The sequence below is a fragment of the Physeter macrocephalus genome, chromosome 2 (genome assembly GCF_002837175.3).
Source record: "Physeter macrocephalus isolate SW-GA chromosome 2, ASM283717v5, whole genome shotgun sequence".
NCBI lineage: Eukaryota > Metazoa > Chordata > Mammalia > Artiodactyla > Physeteridae > Physeter > Physeter macrocephalus.
Window position 1 is genome coordinate 50132503 of NC_041215.1, and position 17135 is coordinate 50149637.

At 34.9% G+C, this 17135-nt stretch overlaps 1 protein-coding gene across 1 annotated transcript in view; it reads left to right on the forward strand.

Annotated features, from left to right (window-relative positions):
* KYNU (kynureninase) overlaps nt 1–17135 on the forward strand; it is a 101280-nt gene that overhangs the window by 53176 nt on the left and 30969 nt on the right. Inside the window, exons 9-10 of the mRNA XM_007121695.2 lie at nt 14160–14258; nt 15070–15143. Coding sequence (XP_007121757.2) covers nt 14160–14258; nt 15070–15143 — 173 coding nt within the window. The remainder of the gene's footprint in view (nt 1–14159; nt 14259–15069; nt 15144–17135) is intronic.

Consider the following 17135-nt stretch of genomic DNA (forward strand, 5'->3'; position numbering starts at 1 on the left):
AATGGACTGATAAAAATTTTAATAATCTTATCCCTAAAACAACTCAGTGCCAACTGCTTGCTTTCTACCTTCCCTCGCCAATGCCACATAAAATGGCCTACAGCACTCTGGAATTCATAGTGCCTGGCAGACAGTGGTGCCAAATAAATATTTTTTGAGTGAATGAATGATTGATTCCCTTATTTATCACATCTTTTATACTATCTTACTCTACCTTATATGGATGCTGGCATGTTAGTTTTCTTTTAGCCTACTGAAAATTGAAATGCAAATGACAGCCAAAAAGAAGACTGAATTTTGCAAACCTGTGCTTTGCTTTATTAGCTTCTACCTTATTATGTGTCACTCTCTACTGGGTATGAGTACAAACATCTCTTAGACCTAACTATAAGTTGCCTAAATTATTAATAAATAATAATCACAATTACAGCCCACACAATTTAAAAACAAAATGAATTAATTCTGGATCTAGAACATTAGATGAAAGCAGAAATATGAATAAAGACATCATTATAAAAAAGAAAGACATATTTTAGCTTTAATATCATTTAATAAAAACTGAGGTATCTAAATAACACTCATATATAAATGGTCACCTCACTGATCCAGCCATTTATCTTCAGGGAAAGTTTAAATTATTGTTAAAAATGTTTTCAGACTTATGTAGGAGACAAATGATTGATCAAGCCTCAAAATTCAACATCATCTTGGCTGAGTTGCTTCTAGTACTGAAGATTGGGAGTCAAGTCTCATGGACTATTACAACAGAATAATATCAATAATACTTGCATGAGATATCAGGATTTGAGCAATCAATCAGTTAGGAAAAATCAGTACCTGATACTTTTGTATATAACTATAATATAAACTGGCATATTGTATGAAATTTTTATGCATAATAAATTAACCTTTTCTGAAAAGGTTTAATATTGAGATGTTCAATATTAAGTAATCTTTACTAGAAATCATACTAATACAGCCATTCTTTCATTAAAGTCACTGCCAGTTTACCAAATAGGATCTTATCATTAGCACATAAAAAGAATCTTGTCTCTATATTCTGTATAGTAGAGTGATACACATTTAAATTTTTTATACATTCTTTCTATCAGTAAATATTTGAGTAGTAAATTATAATAACGGAATTCTAAATAAGAATGCCTAGTTTAGCCTGGAGTGTCAGCCTGACCTTCTTAGGGAAGATGAGACAAGAGCCAATTCTAACATTATGAGTAGGAGTTAACTAGGTAAAATCCCCTCCAGGGTGCGGACAGTATGGTGGGGCCATTCTAGACAGTGTTAAAAAAATGACAGAATTACAAGGAAGCAAATATTTCAGAATAATTTGATTGTAGAAAAGATTGTATAATTTGATAGTTAGAAAAGATATGACAAGAAATGAGTTTATAAAGCAGACAGAGGCTGAGTAAAGAAGGGCCCACTAAGCCATATTATACATCTTGAGCTTCTCTTTAGTGACACAGGTAGCCATTAAAAGCTTTTAGACAATGAAAGAACTAGGTTTTGTTTTAATTTTAAGAAGATATTCTCTGCTTACAGGAATGGGTAGGAATTAGATGAGTAGGCAAAAGTAAAGAGTCAGTTGCAGTCTCTATGCAAGAATTTTAAAACTCGCTATCACGATACAGCTCAAAAGATAGGGGTACCAGAGAGCAGATCCATTTCATACTACATGAAATATTTTTCTGATCTCCTAAGAGATTGTTCTTATTTAATCTTATCATCCTATTTTTATTAAAGACAGATTTTGTATAACCATCAGAAATGAAGGATCTATACTGAGCTCTTGCTGTCCCACCCAGATTTGGTTCTAGCTACAGAATCCAAGGATTAAAAAAAAAAAAAAAAATATATATATATATATATATAGAGAGAGAGAGAGAGAGAGAGAGAGAGAGAGAGAACAGAGACAGAGACAGACAGAAACAGAGACAGAGAGAGAGAAGGGAAAAATGACCTAAAGTATAGATAGAATGTCCCATTAACTATACGTCTTTTACTCTGGGAATAGTGAAGGATTACTCTGTTTAGAAATATAAAGTAAACTATCCTGTTTATCCAAGCAGGAGTCTGGAGTCAATAAGTCAAAATATGTTGGTAAGGATCAGTGCCCAAGAATCTAAAAATTTTGAGCTGTCTCTAAGAAGTTTTCATCAGATGTTTTAATTTAAGCTTTTCATTAAATGGACCATGTGAGAAAGACTGATTATTCTCAACAGAAGAGAAATTTGCACTCAAGATGTTTTAGAATTACAGATTTGAGAAAAGCAAGACTCCCAGTTGTCAATCAGGATTGTTGCTTTGGCAATCACTCTCATCAAAGCCATGGTGGACAATTATTTCTCCAGATCTAGCCTCATCTAAACCCAGCGTCCCCCAAGTGAAATATTATATTTATGGGTTTTTTTCAGATGATATGCATTTTATAAAATACTTAAGTTGTCTTAGACCCAGACTAAATAAAACCCATATTTTTCATGCCACTTGACCAACAAAAGGAAGACTGATTTAAGTCTTTGTTAAGCTGAAAAATGAAAGTGTTCCAACATGAAATGTACACACCCGTTTTAATTTATTCACTAATCACCATAAGAATGGAAAGGAAAAAGTGTGTCTCATGGCAATCAAGGTAGGTGGAATTTCAAAAGACCCCAGAAAAAAAAATCCCCAATAAAATGTGAGAGATTTCTCTTAATGTCCTTCTTCATGATCCCCTTCTTTAAAAAATGTTTTATTAAATTATTTGTTTTTGGCTGCATTGGGTCTTCATTGATGCGTGCGGGCTTTCTCTAGTTGTGGCGAGTGGGGGCTACTCTTCATTGCGGTGCACGGGCTTCTTACTACGGTGGCTTCTCTTGTTGTGGAGCACGGGCTCTAGGTGCGCAGGCTTCAGTAGGTGTGGCTCGCAGGCTGTAGAGCGCAGGCTCAGTAGCTGTGGCGCACAGGCTTAGTTGCTCTGCGGCATGTGGGATCTTCCCAGACCAGGGCTCAAACCCGTGTCCCCTGCATTGACAGGCGGATTCTTAACCACTGCGCCACCAGGGACTTCCCCCCTTCTTTAATCAGTTAAATTATTTATGCAAACAAGATTAGGATATCAAAGTTTAGTTGAGTTGACGAGACAATGTTCGTTTTCCTAGCAAATTAACTTAAGTAAGGTGGTAAACAAAGAAGATAACTATCACATTGTCTATAAAAAGTAGCTTTAAGGGAAGAAATTTAAGAGTGACATCTTCAGAAACTATCCCATAAGCTTCTTTGCAAGATTATCAAGTTCAGTATGTAAGTAAACTTAATAATATAAGCAAATTTGGTTGAGAAATTGACCATTTAGATTGGCATAGTAATCACTAGAAAAATATCTTATGGAAGAGTGTACTTTCATTTCCCATCTAAATGGGGCTCTCTTTGATATACAGTATCATTCTCATGTGATGGATAAATTATAGTTGCTTTAACGCCACTTTATAACAGGACAGGTAGATAAAAGTAGATATGTAAAGGTTAAAAGTCACCACCCATCCAAAAAGTAACTGCCCATTGTTGGGAGGGTTGTGATTAGGCCCATGTATCTCCTATTTGATCCCTGCTTCATGTCTTTCCCAAATTATGACCATCATTCTTCTACCATTTGTGTAATAGAGTCAAAACCACTTCAGCTTTTTATGATTGTGCATATACCTAAGTTATCAGTATCGTATTTTCCTCTGCTCTCCTTCACATACTAATAGTTAAACTAAACCAAATGTGTTGAATGTTTTCTGTCCAGATGTCATACTTTCAGTCTCCAGGCCTTTATTCTTAGCTTTCCCTCCTCCTAGAATTCCCGCATATGAAGATTCTGTTCCTCCAGCTCAGCTCAACCACTACTGCTTCACAGGTTATGATCTGTCCTAGAGATTTGCTTTGTTTAACCCTCTTTGTATATGCAAACATGGCACATTTAAAATTTTTTTTAATCACATGCCAGTAATGACAGATCAAGAGATTTCATATAAAAACTCCTAGTTTCAAATTACAGGTTTGGCAACACTAGACCATCTTTCCTGTAGGATAACAAGTGGCAAGCCTGAATCATAGCTCTGCCCATTAGATGGGACTTCAGTTCTTCAACACAACTCCCATGTCTACCTACTGACCTCAGCACTGAAGCAGAATGACAGCTGGTGTATATATTTCTGCTTACATTGCAGCATTCTTACCAAAAATGATAAAGTGGAGTATTTCTTATAGGCCCAACTCATATATTTCTTGACTAACTCCTGTAGAAACATGAGGGGGTGATCCTTGACCTTCATCATAAAATTTTTCTTGCTCCTCTGTGTCAGGGTAATTCTATCTTCCTGCTGTATTTCCATAGCATGATGGAAAATGTATTATTGGTCCTCTTTTGCAGTATCTTGTAATTATTTCTATGCCTATCTTAACTATGAAATTTAGGAAGCTTTTGTCAGTAGTGTGTTCAATGACTGATTGAGGGTGGACCCTACAAACTTCACAGGCTTATACTAGTGCTTTACACATACATAGTCATTTATCATTAAATGCATACCTGTTTGGCCAGTGAATGGATAAATGTGTGTTATCAGCAAGAATAGATTAGGCTGATTTTATGGATCACACATTGCATAAAAGACATAACTGTGTGCCCATTTAATTAGAATCAGAAAATTCTGAAGAATTACTTATAATGGTCAATTGTTCTAAAAATCAAAATACTTGTAAAATTTGAGTTCTTTTTCAAACTCCATTTCTACTCTTTGACACACTTAGGGCATGCAGACTGCTCCATTAAGTTATTAAATATTAAATGAACTAAATTAAGCTTGAAAAATTACCTTGAGCTATTTTTCCCATCTTGAGTATCTGAAATAAATCAAACAAACTATATTTTGTGTGAGATCCTTGCCAGCTGGAGAAAGACTCCAGAAGAGAACAGTGTTACTTGATTTGTTTTATTTTTCTTCTTTGGTTTTGTACTTACTTCTGACCATAAATAGAGGAGACAATTGCTGTTTTTTCCTGGTAAAAGAAATAGCTGAAATTTACTCTTGAAAGCACACTCTATTAGATAGTAAGACATTTCTACCTGTAAATTACACAACACTTTAGTGTCTCAAGGTTTTTTTTTTTTTTTTGCTTTTCCTCTCTCTTAAATCCTTTACTCTTTCTCCCCATGTAGCTGTTAGCTCTTAGCTCTGTCTCAAACCTTCTTAACTGATACCTCCCTCCTTAAATTTCACTAGCAAAATGCTCCTAATGCTCCCCACTTTCTATTTCTCATCTCTGGATTTGCCAGTCTCATCAATATTTACTTTTAAAAAGCCAGGCTAAAAGGATGAATCTAGTTTCTGCAATAGTGCTTTGTACAAATGTGAATAATACTAGGTGCTGCTGATGACCTACTGTGCTTCAGGCACTTGGCACGTAGTATTTACAATATTCTCAGCTACCCTAATAGGGAGCTTTTCCCATGGCTCAGTTGCGGACACTGAGTCCAAGAGAAGTTAAGCACTTGCTCAAGCTGACTTAGCCAGCCAGTAAAGGTTAGACTTGGAGTCTGGCGCCGATACCATACCTCTCTTTCCACTACATTTTCTTCTTTTATATTTGTAAACTGATTGTGTAATGGCAAAGAGGTCTCAACATTTGGAAAGTCAAAGAAAATATATATAGCCCTCTTTCTTGGTTATTTTTTTCCATGGGAGCCTGAAACCTTTGTCTTTATGGTTGATATAATTGTCTCTTCAGTTTAGAGAATATTGAAAACCACAATTTTTACTTTGCCCCTAGATGTCAAGTATAAGGAACAGAATTATTGCTGAATAAGATTCTATTCAGTGCCAGCATTCAGTAGTGGCCCAACTCAGAACCTCTAACCCACTCCTCTCAACCGCTCTCTTTAAGAGATGCCCCAAGACACTGGTGGGTCTTCTTCTGATGGGTCTCTTAGGTAGTTCTATTGGCAATAGCTCCCAACAATGATGGCCCCATTGTCATTCCTGTTAGCAGCTCTTCAGGGCCTTTAGATGTAATTGCAGGTGCCCTCCCTCTAATTAAGAGCTTACAAACTCCTATATGACTGGGAGGCTAATCTACATGACAATAGGGAGAATTTCAACAGGAAGTCCACTGAACCTTCTAATGGTAGCTGAGTTGCAGAGTACTCTCAAGAAATTTCATTGTTTCACAGGTATATTGACCCTTCACTTAATATCAGTTTCCAGGATTTAAGAGGGGGAGAGAGAGAGAGACAGAGAGCGCGAGGGAGACAGAGAGAGAATAGATTAAGAAAAACCCCACTGTGTCTGTCTTTAAAGAATCATATGGGACATAGAGACATATATATAGAAAACTGCTTTAGACTGTATTAATGCTCGACAAGGGTAAAAACAAATCCATGAAAATGTCTTAGAAAATCAATCCAGTCTAATACCACAAAAAACAGAGTTATACATGCTCCAATTCATTTTACCTTACGATTGGGTCAAAACCGCATATTGCAAATTGACTCAAGAGGAAGTCAGATAGTGTGGGGAAAAATTCCCACTCAAGTTCGGAAGCTATCATTTTCCTCCAGGCATCTGTTCACAGAACTAGGGGACATAGCTATTAGGACATAGCTAGTATTCCAGACTCTGGTTGCCAGTGTTCCCCATGGGCTACCTGGCCTGCTGTGTAAGTTCCACAGCTAAAACACTTCTGGAATTTAAACGAAGGGCACCTTGAGTTATGTATTAATTTAAAAAAAATACAGGTTCCATTTCCTGTGACATAAATAGAGCCCAGAAAGGCCTCCAAAAAATGCACTAGGTTGGCCATCTTCAGCAACTGAGTAGAGTTCTACCACCCCATTCAGAACTCCAAGGTTTCCATCCAAAGACAAGCTCCTTAGTTTCCCCGTGTCCATCATCTTCTTCCCAAATTTCCACCCCCTGTCACTTTACTTTTCCAACAGGACACTTCCTTCATATTTTCTTTTGGCTAACTATAGCTATAAGCTACTATACTTTCTGAAAATATGGAAGTATGGCTTGATATAAGTGTGTAATAAAATCCTAATACTGTATTAGTCTAATTTGCACAGGTTGACAAATAAATGAATATTTCAGAATGGATTCCACTTTCACTTTTTAGCTTACCCTTGAATCCAAACCAGAGTTTTTAAGTCACCGAGTGAAAGCATTCATTCTGATTTCATTTTGATTTCAAGTTAAAGGTACTCATTTTTAATTTAATTAATTCCCTGATATCTATGCACAGCCTTTGTCATGAAAGACTCTTTCTTGATTCAAAACTCTCCCTTATTGGATATCTTATCTTTTTCAAAATTAAGCTCTCTGGAAATCGAGAAGTATAGTCATGGCTCCCCAAATCCCTACCAATAGCACATGAGAGGCACAGAACAATGTTCACTTTATCAGGGCTTGTTGTCTCTGCTGTATGCACATTTTGGCATAAATACCATCAATCAATAGCTCTAGGACAATGGGGGAACTTTCTTACTCAAATTATCATGTAGGCTAAGGGTTATTTGTGATACCATCCTTCTCTGTACACTTGCATTTTAAAATAATACTTTGATAGAAGATACATTTGAAATTATTAGACCTTAACCTTGGAGTAATTCATCATATGTCTAGAGTAGAATCTTGTCTACCCTCCCAATTTTTCCTGTTTCTGTTCCTGTTTGCTGCTGAACTTAATATGAACATTTAGAATTATCAAGTCACTAGCTTCCTGGATGGAATACTGTGTGTATTTTTTTTCTCCTGCAGTACATATGCTGATTACTTATGTTTTTTTTGGTATCATATATTATCTATAAGAGCCTCAGGACTAAAATAACTTCGAGTAGCATTCAGGTTCTGCCTTACAGAAAATTTTAAGTTTTGGTTCTAGTTGCCAAGCTACTTGATTTCTAAAACATTCCCTGCAGTTCCACTTGGAAGATTGTTTTGTCCCTTTTAACTTGTGAAAGTTCATTCTCATTTTGTATTGCTTTATGTTTTAATAGTGAGGAACAGTTACTCCCATCAAACTATTGGTATAAATAAGTGAAGGCTTAACATAGTACTTCAAAAAATAGTAGACAGCTGTATTAAATAATTTGGGGAAGGAAATTGTAATACAAATTACATATTGACTTGAAGTACAGAGTAAACACAGTATAAGAAATAATGCATAGGGCTTCCCTGGTGGCGCAGTGGTTGAGAGTCCGCCTGCCAATGCAGGGAACACGGGTTTGTGCCCCGGTCCGGGAAGATCCCACATGCTGCGGAGCAACTAAGCCCGTGCGCCATGGCTGCTGAGTCTGCGCGTCCGGAAGGCTGTGCTCTGCAACGGGAGAGGCCACAACAGTGAGAGGCCCGCATACAGGAAAAAAAAGAAAAAAGAAATAATGCATAGTTCCTGCTTATAACCAGAGTTGGATGAAAAGAAAAAAAAAGTGAGAAGGATATTTGAAGACCACAGTAAATTTTAGCATGAAGGGAAAGACGTTCACAATAGAAATTCACTCTGAAATGATATACTATGTTTACAGAGATGGTAGAGGCCCCTCTTACAGAGATCTTTACTGGGTATTACTTTTTTTTTTTTTTAATTTAGCATCTGTGGATTCTTTTGAATCATAGCACTTGAATGAATTGTACAAATTTTAGTGCTTCAAGACTATGGCAAGAAACCCTACCACCTTTCATCTGCTTCTTCTTCATTTTCACCCTTCCCAGTACAATTCAACACCTCCTTAACTGTGAGCTTCCTTGGGAAAACCCAGGATCAAAGCTAACTAGCCAACCTGTTGTTATTAATCCACCATTTGTCCATATCATCTATGTAGAGTTGAACAACACACACATACACACACATTCCTATCAGTTTTTAAGATTTTTGTTCACTGTGCTCAAATTTTCCCGTCAGTTTTTCTATTTAAGGTAATATTGTTCAAATTTATAGCAATGTACTTCTTCAATTGTTTCCTGTGACTTTATATCAAAACAGGAGTGATATTTAGAATACATAAAGATCTCTTTAGTATGGTGTAGAAACTGTAGTTCCCATAAACAGCCACGAGAGAAGTCACACTCCTAATACTAGTATCCAATTACTAGCCTTGAAGGGACTTGTAGGCCCCTGTATTTACCCACCATGATGCTAATGCCACTGCCAAGGGCATCCACTGAAGTCTGGACATGCACCCAGCTGGTATGTATGAATGACCACAGGCTGTGTGACCAGCATCTCTTGCAGGTACCTCCTAAGTAACCTGGGTGCTTACTCAAGTGGCTCAAAGACAAAGGCTACTTACCTATACTTACCTATCTTAAGTATTTTATTATTTTAACAATTATTTGAACATACAAATGCATACAAGCTGACTTTCAGTTCTGTGTATAGCTACAAATATCTTAGATAATTATCCCTTTTCCCACCAAATTTGCTACTTATTTATGGTCTTCATAATTTATAGGATTTTTTTTTCTTTTGGTGAAGAAAGAACAAACTAATAATATCTGTCCAAAGCCAATCTGTTATAGAATAAATCAATAAAGTTATCAGGACTTTAATGCTACAAGGGATAAAATTAAACTGTACTATTCCATATTTCATTTTAATTAATAAACAAATAATAAACTAAATTTGAGAGACAGTGATCTAGCTCTTTACCTGGAAATCTCAGCACAGACCCTGTGTATTATTCCACTGGTTAGAAAAATTTTTAGTATTGTGCTGTAAAGATGGCAAAGACAAAAAGTCATGATATTCCTTGTTTTATTGAAAGGGATTTTAAATATATTTTAAACTACTTTTGACTGTCCAAGAAACTTCATTTTAAAAGATGCCAAGCCTGAATAAATGGTTTATGCAATAAAATTGAAACAGAAATAAAGGATATCAAATAATATTTTAACATTTAGCTTCAGTTTACAGAATATTTATTGACAATTGCATGACTTTGTTTTTTTACTTGTTTATTCAACAATTGAATTATTTGAGTTCATATTATATAAAAATAGAAGACAGTTTAAGATTGGAAAATTGCTACAAGAGATTTATGCAACCAGGGCTGTAAGATGAGAGAAGCGAGAGGGTTTGGCAAAGGTATCTTCCTATGGAAGTTATCTTGTGATCAAAATTTGAGCTATCCAGGAAAATGAGGAGGGAAAGAATACTCCAGAGGCAGAGAACGGTTTATGCAAATAAATGAAAGTAGGTGTAGGGCACCCGGGACAGGAAAGCTGGAAAGAACCAGATCATAAAGGTCTTTAAAAGACATACCAAGGAAAATGAGTTACATTCTGAAGTTAATGGGGAGATCTTTGAAGGGACATAGGAAGTCTTATAACCAAATGTATGATTTAGAAAGTTCATTGGAAGAAGGCAGGCTGGAAGTAGTCTGAATGGTTAGAAGCCTACTGCCATAGTTTGGGGACTGACTGTAAAGCCAGGTGACACGGTGGCTGAACACTGCTGCTGTGCTTGTATCAATGAGAGTCTGAGCAATTGTAGGTAATTTTAATAAAAATCTGTTGAAAAATATTTGATTTCTATTTTTAAAATTACATAAAGTATGCACTCAAGGGTGAGGTCTGTTTTCACACATTCATATTGTTTTACCTACTCTTATTCGTAAAATAATGAAAATGTTAACTGCATGGCTATACAGAGGTTTTGGAGAACGATTAGTTTTTTCTTTATTTTTAAGATGCTGCCATCTAGCGAAACTTTTGTAAAATCCGTTTGTGACGATCTCATGCAAGTTTGTATCTTACGGTCATTTCCTAAAGACAGTCACATTTTAATAATTTATGTTCTCTGCCACCCATGGGGAAAGAACTGTACATGCATTAAAACATACTGTAGGAGCCACACGTGATTATTTTACGTCGTGCCACAGATGTGACCACAGGGCTTTTAATAACAGGATACGGTAGGTGAAGTTTCATCATTTCTTCATTGTGCCATTCTTTATAAATAATTGATAATAAAATAAAAGTGCTGCCTTTTTATTCCTTGAGTTTTCTAAGAAAAGCTGTGTTGTAAAAATTTGTCTAAGAGAAGTTGTAAAAATTTCTTCATAAAAAAACACTTTAATTGGATATGTTGGTGAGAAAAAAGAGAATTTTAAATTCAGAACTTTTTTCCCCCAAATTTAATTTCAATATTAGAAGTGTATCTTAAAAATACAAACTAATTGCATATATGTATGTGTCTGTATATATATCTACTGAACCTAGTCTGAAAACCTAAGTTTTGATGACCTCTAAATCTTGATGGAGATTAACTGTATTTCTTTCCTATTGCTCCAAAAATTTGTGTTAGCATGAAGCATTTGTCATATTTTTATGACATGTATTGCTCATTTTTTGTGTTTTAGAAACAAAATACCTGTAAGAACTTTTTCTTTTATGATGTTCTAGTTCTGGCCACGTTACAGTGAGTAAGGTTTCTAATTAACTGACTCTCCAATATATTGAGTTTTCTCTATGGAAACCAATGCTATAGGGCAGGGGTCAGCAAATCTTTTCTGTAATGGGCAAAATAGCAAATGTTTCAGACTTTTTCGTTCATATGGTCTCTGTTGCAGTGATGCATTTGTGCTTGCAAAAGCAGCCACAGACAATATCTAAACAAATGAGATTGTTGTGCTCAAATACAACTTTATTCATTAAGAACAGGTCATGGTTTGCATCCCTCTGTTCTGGGGAAAGTACCTGTAATAGCAGTTTGGGGTTATTTATTCTTAAGAGGTGTTAGAACAATCTAAAATTGGTCCCTCTGCAATTATTTACTTCAAAAACTTCAATCCATAGATGTGTTTCTTCGAAGTTGCAGGAAGTCTACAAGTTTTAAGAATGTAATTATTATGTTTGCTCTTAGTAAGCTAACAACAGAAGAACTCAGAGGTAAGACATGTTTGCAAAGTGAACTATCACCCCCATTTAACGATCAGCTTTTTAAAAAAATTCATGTCATTAACTGAGACAGAATAGAGTCAGATAGTAAGAGACTGTTAGGGTCTCAAGTCAATGTACAGGAAGAACATAGTATAGAGTCAAAAACAGCATCATTTTTATGGGTTACCTTTGTGTCAACTGATCTAGACAGGACTTGGTTGCATGGATCCTGCTAATCTCAGCCGAGGTCACTCATGCATCTCTGGCCAACTAAGAGAATGTTGGAGAGTAGAATCCAGGCTGAGCCCAGGGGAGGATGACTCTGATCCACAATTTTTTCATCTTCCATCTGGGCCAGTAGGTTGGCCGAAGCAAGTCCTTCTCATACAGGTGGCAGAGGGCAAGAGACAGCAAGTCTTATCACTCAAGTTATTAGGAGACTCTCTTTGTATTATATGTGCTGATGTCCCTTTGCTCAAAACAAGTCACCTGACTGATCCCAGTGGAGGAGAATTGCACCCTTTTCGCAGTGAAGTAACTGAAAAGTTATGTGGCAAGGGACATGGATCCAGGAAGGGATGTAGAATGGGAACCACTAAGGCAATTTACTACAGCATGAATATACTTGATCAAATTAAATGACATGATGTGGGATTAAGTGATAAACTGAAAATTTTATTAACTCCTTCAGGTTAACAGGATATACTAAAGCAGCAGTTCTCAAACTTTTTAGTAATGCAAACCTTTTATATTCTTAAAAATCATTGATCCCCTCAAAGAGGTCTTAATATTGTTTATATCTATCTATATTTACTGTATTTCTAATTAAAATAGAATTTTAAAATACATTTACTTATTTATTTTAGGACAAACGTGGTAAACCCATTACATATTGACATAAATAATATATTGTTAGGGAAGCAAAACTGTAGTTTCTAAAAGAAACAATAAAAGGAATGTTTTATATTTGGCAGATATTTTATATAGATAGAGAGATCTTTACTGTTTGGCTTCATAGAAGGCAACTGGTTTTATATATCTTCTGCATTCAATCTCTTGATTTTTTTTTCCTTTGTGAAGCATAGGAATAAAATTGGACCTTGTACAGATATATATTTAGAAAAAGCAAAAGTAGTTAAATAGCTTTTTCAGTTAATTGTGAATAATCTTTGATACTACACAAGAATTTGACAAGTGAGAACTTCTTGGGAGTTGTGGTATGAAATGTGAAACCAAATCACTGATCTTTCTATGCTTTGTTACATTAAAATCCATTGGCTGATTTTTCATTTTGAATAGATCTTGTATCCATGCATGATATATAACAATAAGCATTGGTCATTTGGAAAATATTTGTTCATTGTTATGCATATTTTACAAATATTGATATTTACGTATTTCAGTATATGTTCTTTTAAAAATTATATATTACTTCTAAACTCATCAGAAATATCTTTAAATACTGGGAAGTGGTCATATTCATAAAAATGGATACAAGTTTTCCAAAATTCTACTTTATCTTGGTAACTACCTTTTTTCCTTGGCAAAAAATCCTGTGAGTTATTTTCCTTAAATTGACAGACTCATTTAAATTTCCAAAATATGTCTGTCAAATACCGAAGTATGACTTACTATTGTTTGTATATAAGTTGCTCTTTCATGCGAAAACGGTTTTCCAGTAAGCTAAAGTGGCTAATTCAGCTTGCAACTCAAATAATTGCATAAGTGCATTACTTTGAGACAACCATCCTACTTCAGGATATGGTCAAATGTCTTATGCATAATTCCCACATTAAATCTTAAAAATAGGAAAATTAAGATATTGAGATTTAATATAAATGTATTAGTTTTATACTTTTATCAAGGATATATATAAGTGAAATTAACTTTTTCATGCTGTAACTGAATGGCTTTGACACACAATGACAGTACAAGCTTCCACTACCTTGATTTGTGCTGAGGTGCCAGCAGTTTCACCCATCATTGCTTTTGCATTATCAGTGCAAATGTCAACATAGTGAAGAAGTCAAAGAATGTCTTCTTCATGGTATGAAAATTGTTTTGACCTGAAAGGGTCTTGGGAATGCCCAGGATTTTGACACACACTTTGTGAGTCACTGTACCAAAGGATGAACTGTATTTATGGTACAGCAGTGTGTCAAAGATTTTTCTTAAGTATACTGTGTTTACTATTTCAAATCATTAAGCGAATTCAAAATTTATTATGTTCTTCCCCAGGGTTGTTTGGTTGGCTTTGATCTGGCACATGCAGTTGGAAATGTTGAACTCCACTTACATGACTGGGGAGTTGATTTTGCCTGCTGGTGCTCCTACAAGGTATCAACAAACTAGTTAATATATTTTTATTCTTTTATTCCATATTGACATTAATCTAAATGTAAAACTGGATCAGTGGCCAATTTTAAGTATTTGAATTACTTACCTCCATTTCTTTCATTACTGTATTTTCTGACTTTAGTTAACTGTAGAGTCACATGATAGAATAGTATAGGTTATTAAATTTGGTATTTCCATCCTCTATAGTATACTATTCCTTCAATTCCCTGGCTGCTCTGTAAAAAGTCAGGAGGTTCTGGAAAAAAAGCTCCACACTTAGAACTTAATTCAAATTGATCCGAGTTTTTTGTTGATATGTTGTGAAATTTCTACATAAGTAAAGATAATTCTTATGGAATCAACTTTGTATTGACATTTGAAGACAAGTTAATTGACAGGGAGCATGGAAATAAAACCAATTTTATTTTAATTTAGGTGTTTTAAAAATATAATCTTTTATTATTATTTAAATATTTTGTGACAAAATAACTGAAATGAATGAGCTCTGAAATGAGATAAATGTCACTGGAACTGTTATCTACTAGTTGGGGCAAAATTTGGCTAAAAAAGTAATAGCGATTTATTCTCGATTAATAATGCTATCTTTCATTTTTTTCTCTTTAAACAAGGTAACTCCAAATTCTGTTTTATTATAAAAGTTCAAATAGTCACACATTCTGATCTTGTCAAAAGTTGGTTTCATAACAAAAAAGTCAAATTATTACATTGTTTACTTTTGTCATACATATTTAGGTAAACCCATACAGTTCAATTTATTCTCAATCCAGTTTTTTTTTTTTTTTCAATCCAGTATTTAAATACAGGAGCAGGAGGTCTTGCTGGTGCCTTTGTCCATGAAAAGCATGCCTCTACAATTAAACCTGCGTGAGTACTATCTTTAGATTCTTCTTTGGTGATGAATAAATGAACTTGCATTAATAATATGCTAAATTTACATGAGCTCTTTAAGATGCTATCCAATAAGAATCTGGACTGATTATAATTATTTTACTACTCTATGAACAATGATATGCCTTATCGGAAATAAATGGTTTCCAAAGAGTTCACTTGGTTGAACAAGAAATTTAATCATAAAAGGGAAGCTTCAAGGCTAAAAATGAGTTCCTGTAATCATGCAGAGCAGATGGTTTAATGCGAAGAGACTACTAACTGTTTTTCAAAAATTAGACTTTAGAAAATTTCAGGTTTCTCACACTGATGAATAAATCAAAGGCAACTAGAGCTGTGCCTAATAGAGCTTAAAAGTGGTATGTTATTATTAAAATTACATCTACCTTTAAAGCTGGAAACTTATAAGATGGTCTCATAAGGAGTATCTTCTGTCCTAAAAAATTTTATAATCCATGAAAACTGAAGAATCTGAACACTGAACAACAGACTGACTACATAAAAAGAAATACTTTTCGATTTTTATACAGCATTCCATTTTTTTAGAGCAAGTATAAATGCAAATGTGATACACCAACAAATTTACACATTTTTATTTGACTGGGGAACTCTTAAGTGTTTCTATTTTTTAAATCTGGTATGAAGATAAAGAAATAATATTCTGTAAAAAAAAATCCTTTCAAAGTTGTATCAGAGTGTATGTGATGAGGAGACTGTCTAGACTCCTAATAGGTAATATAATAACATTTGATTAGTTTTCTGAATCTTCTCAGTCACTGGCTGAGTGGTATAATCGTTATAAGAATTGAAACTGAATTAGTAATAAAGCTTGGAGCACCTCACATTTTTGAAATTCTGTGCATATAAATCTTACAAATTTAAGATGATTTTCTATAGCTCATTTAATTATGTCTAAAATTTCCACAAGATTTTAAAGTTTTAAAATTAAATAGAGCATTTTTTAGCCAAGTATTTTGTTAGGCAGACATCTTCCTTGAGTATATTGCCCTTGTCCCAAATTCTCTGAAAAGAATATAAAGCGTATATTATATTATAAGAATACCATGTTTTAAAAGGTCTCTTTTTCATTTTTAGCAAACCGCATTGATAACATTTTACCTAGCATAAGTGTTTTCCATATAGATAGTATATAAGGTATTGCTTGCTTTTGTGTGAAGACTCACTACCTTGAGCATTTCCAACTCTCCACTTATTTAAATTGCAATAGAGGAATCAGCAAAGGGAAGCGAGGGTGTAGTAAGTAATCTACACAAATTCTAGAGAATGCAAGTGTTAGCAGTTTAACTGATTTTACAGCATCTCTATTGCACTTCAGATTTCTTTCACCGTTATTTGCCCTTCATGGATGAGGAACAGGAGAGGGTGGAGGGGTTGTAGTGTGTTCGCATGTGCCTCATCTTGTAGAATCCTAACATCCTCTAGACCCAGTAAGCAATTGTTAAGTCTATGCTCCCAGGAGAAAGACCATGCAGACAGACCAGATTTACATTCCAGCTTGATCACTCACTTGCTGGTCCATAACCTGAAGAATGTCCTTGACTTCATAGTGTTCTAGCCTCTATATAAAGATAACATCAGCATCTACCTCATAGGCAATTACTGTGAGATTAAAATGGGATGATGCATGTCAAACACTTAGCATAGCCACTGAAGAATGATAGGTGATCCATACATGTAGGCTAAGTATTTTGTTGCCTCAATGTGAAGTTGCATGTTAACTTGCAGAATTTTACCTAGTAGAGATCATTTCTCTCAAGCAGGAAACATAGCCTTAAAGATTACGGCTTGTGACCTTTGGGACATTAAACTGTTTTGTACCTATTGCCAAGCTCAGACTGACCCTCTAAGTCTCTATTCCTTGAATTCTCTCTCATACTGGCCTCACCATCTTAATTGGCTCCCTTGCTAATTAATGAGTTGATTGAGATCTTTATATGTGTTCATTTT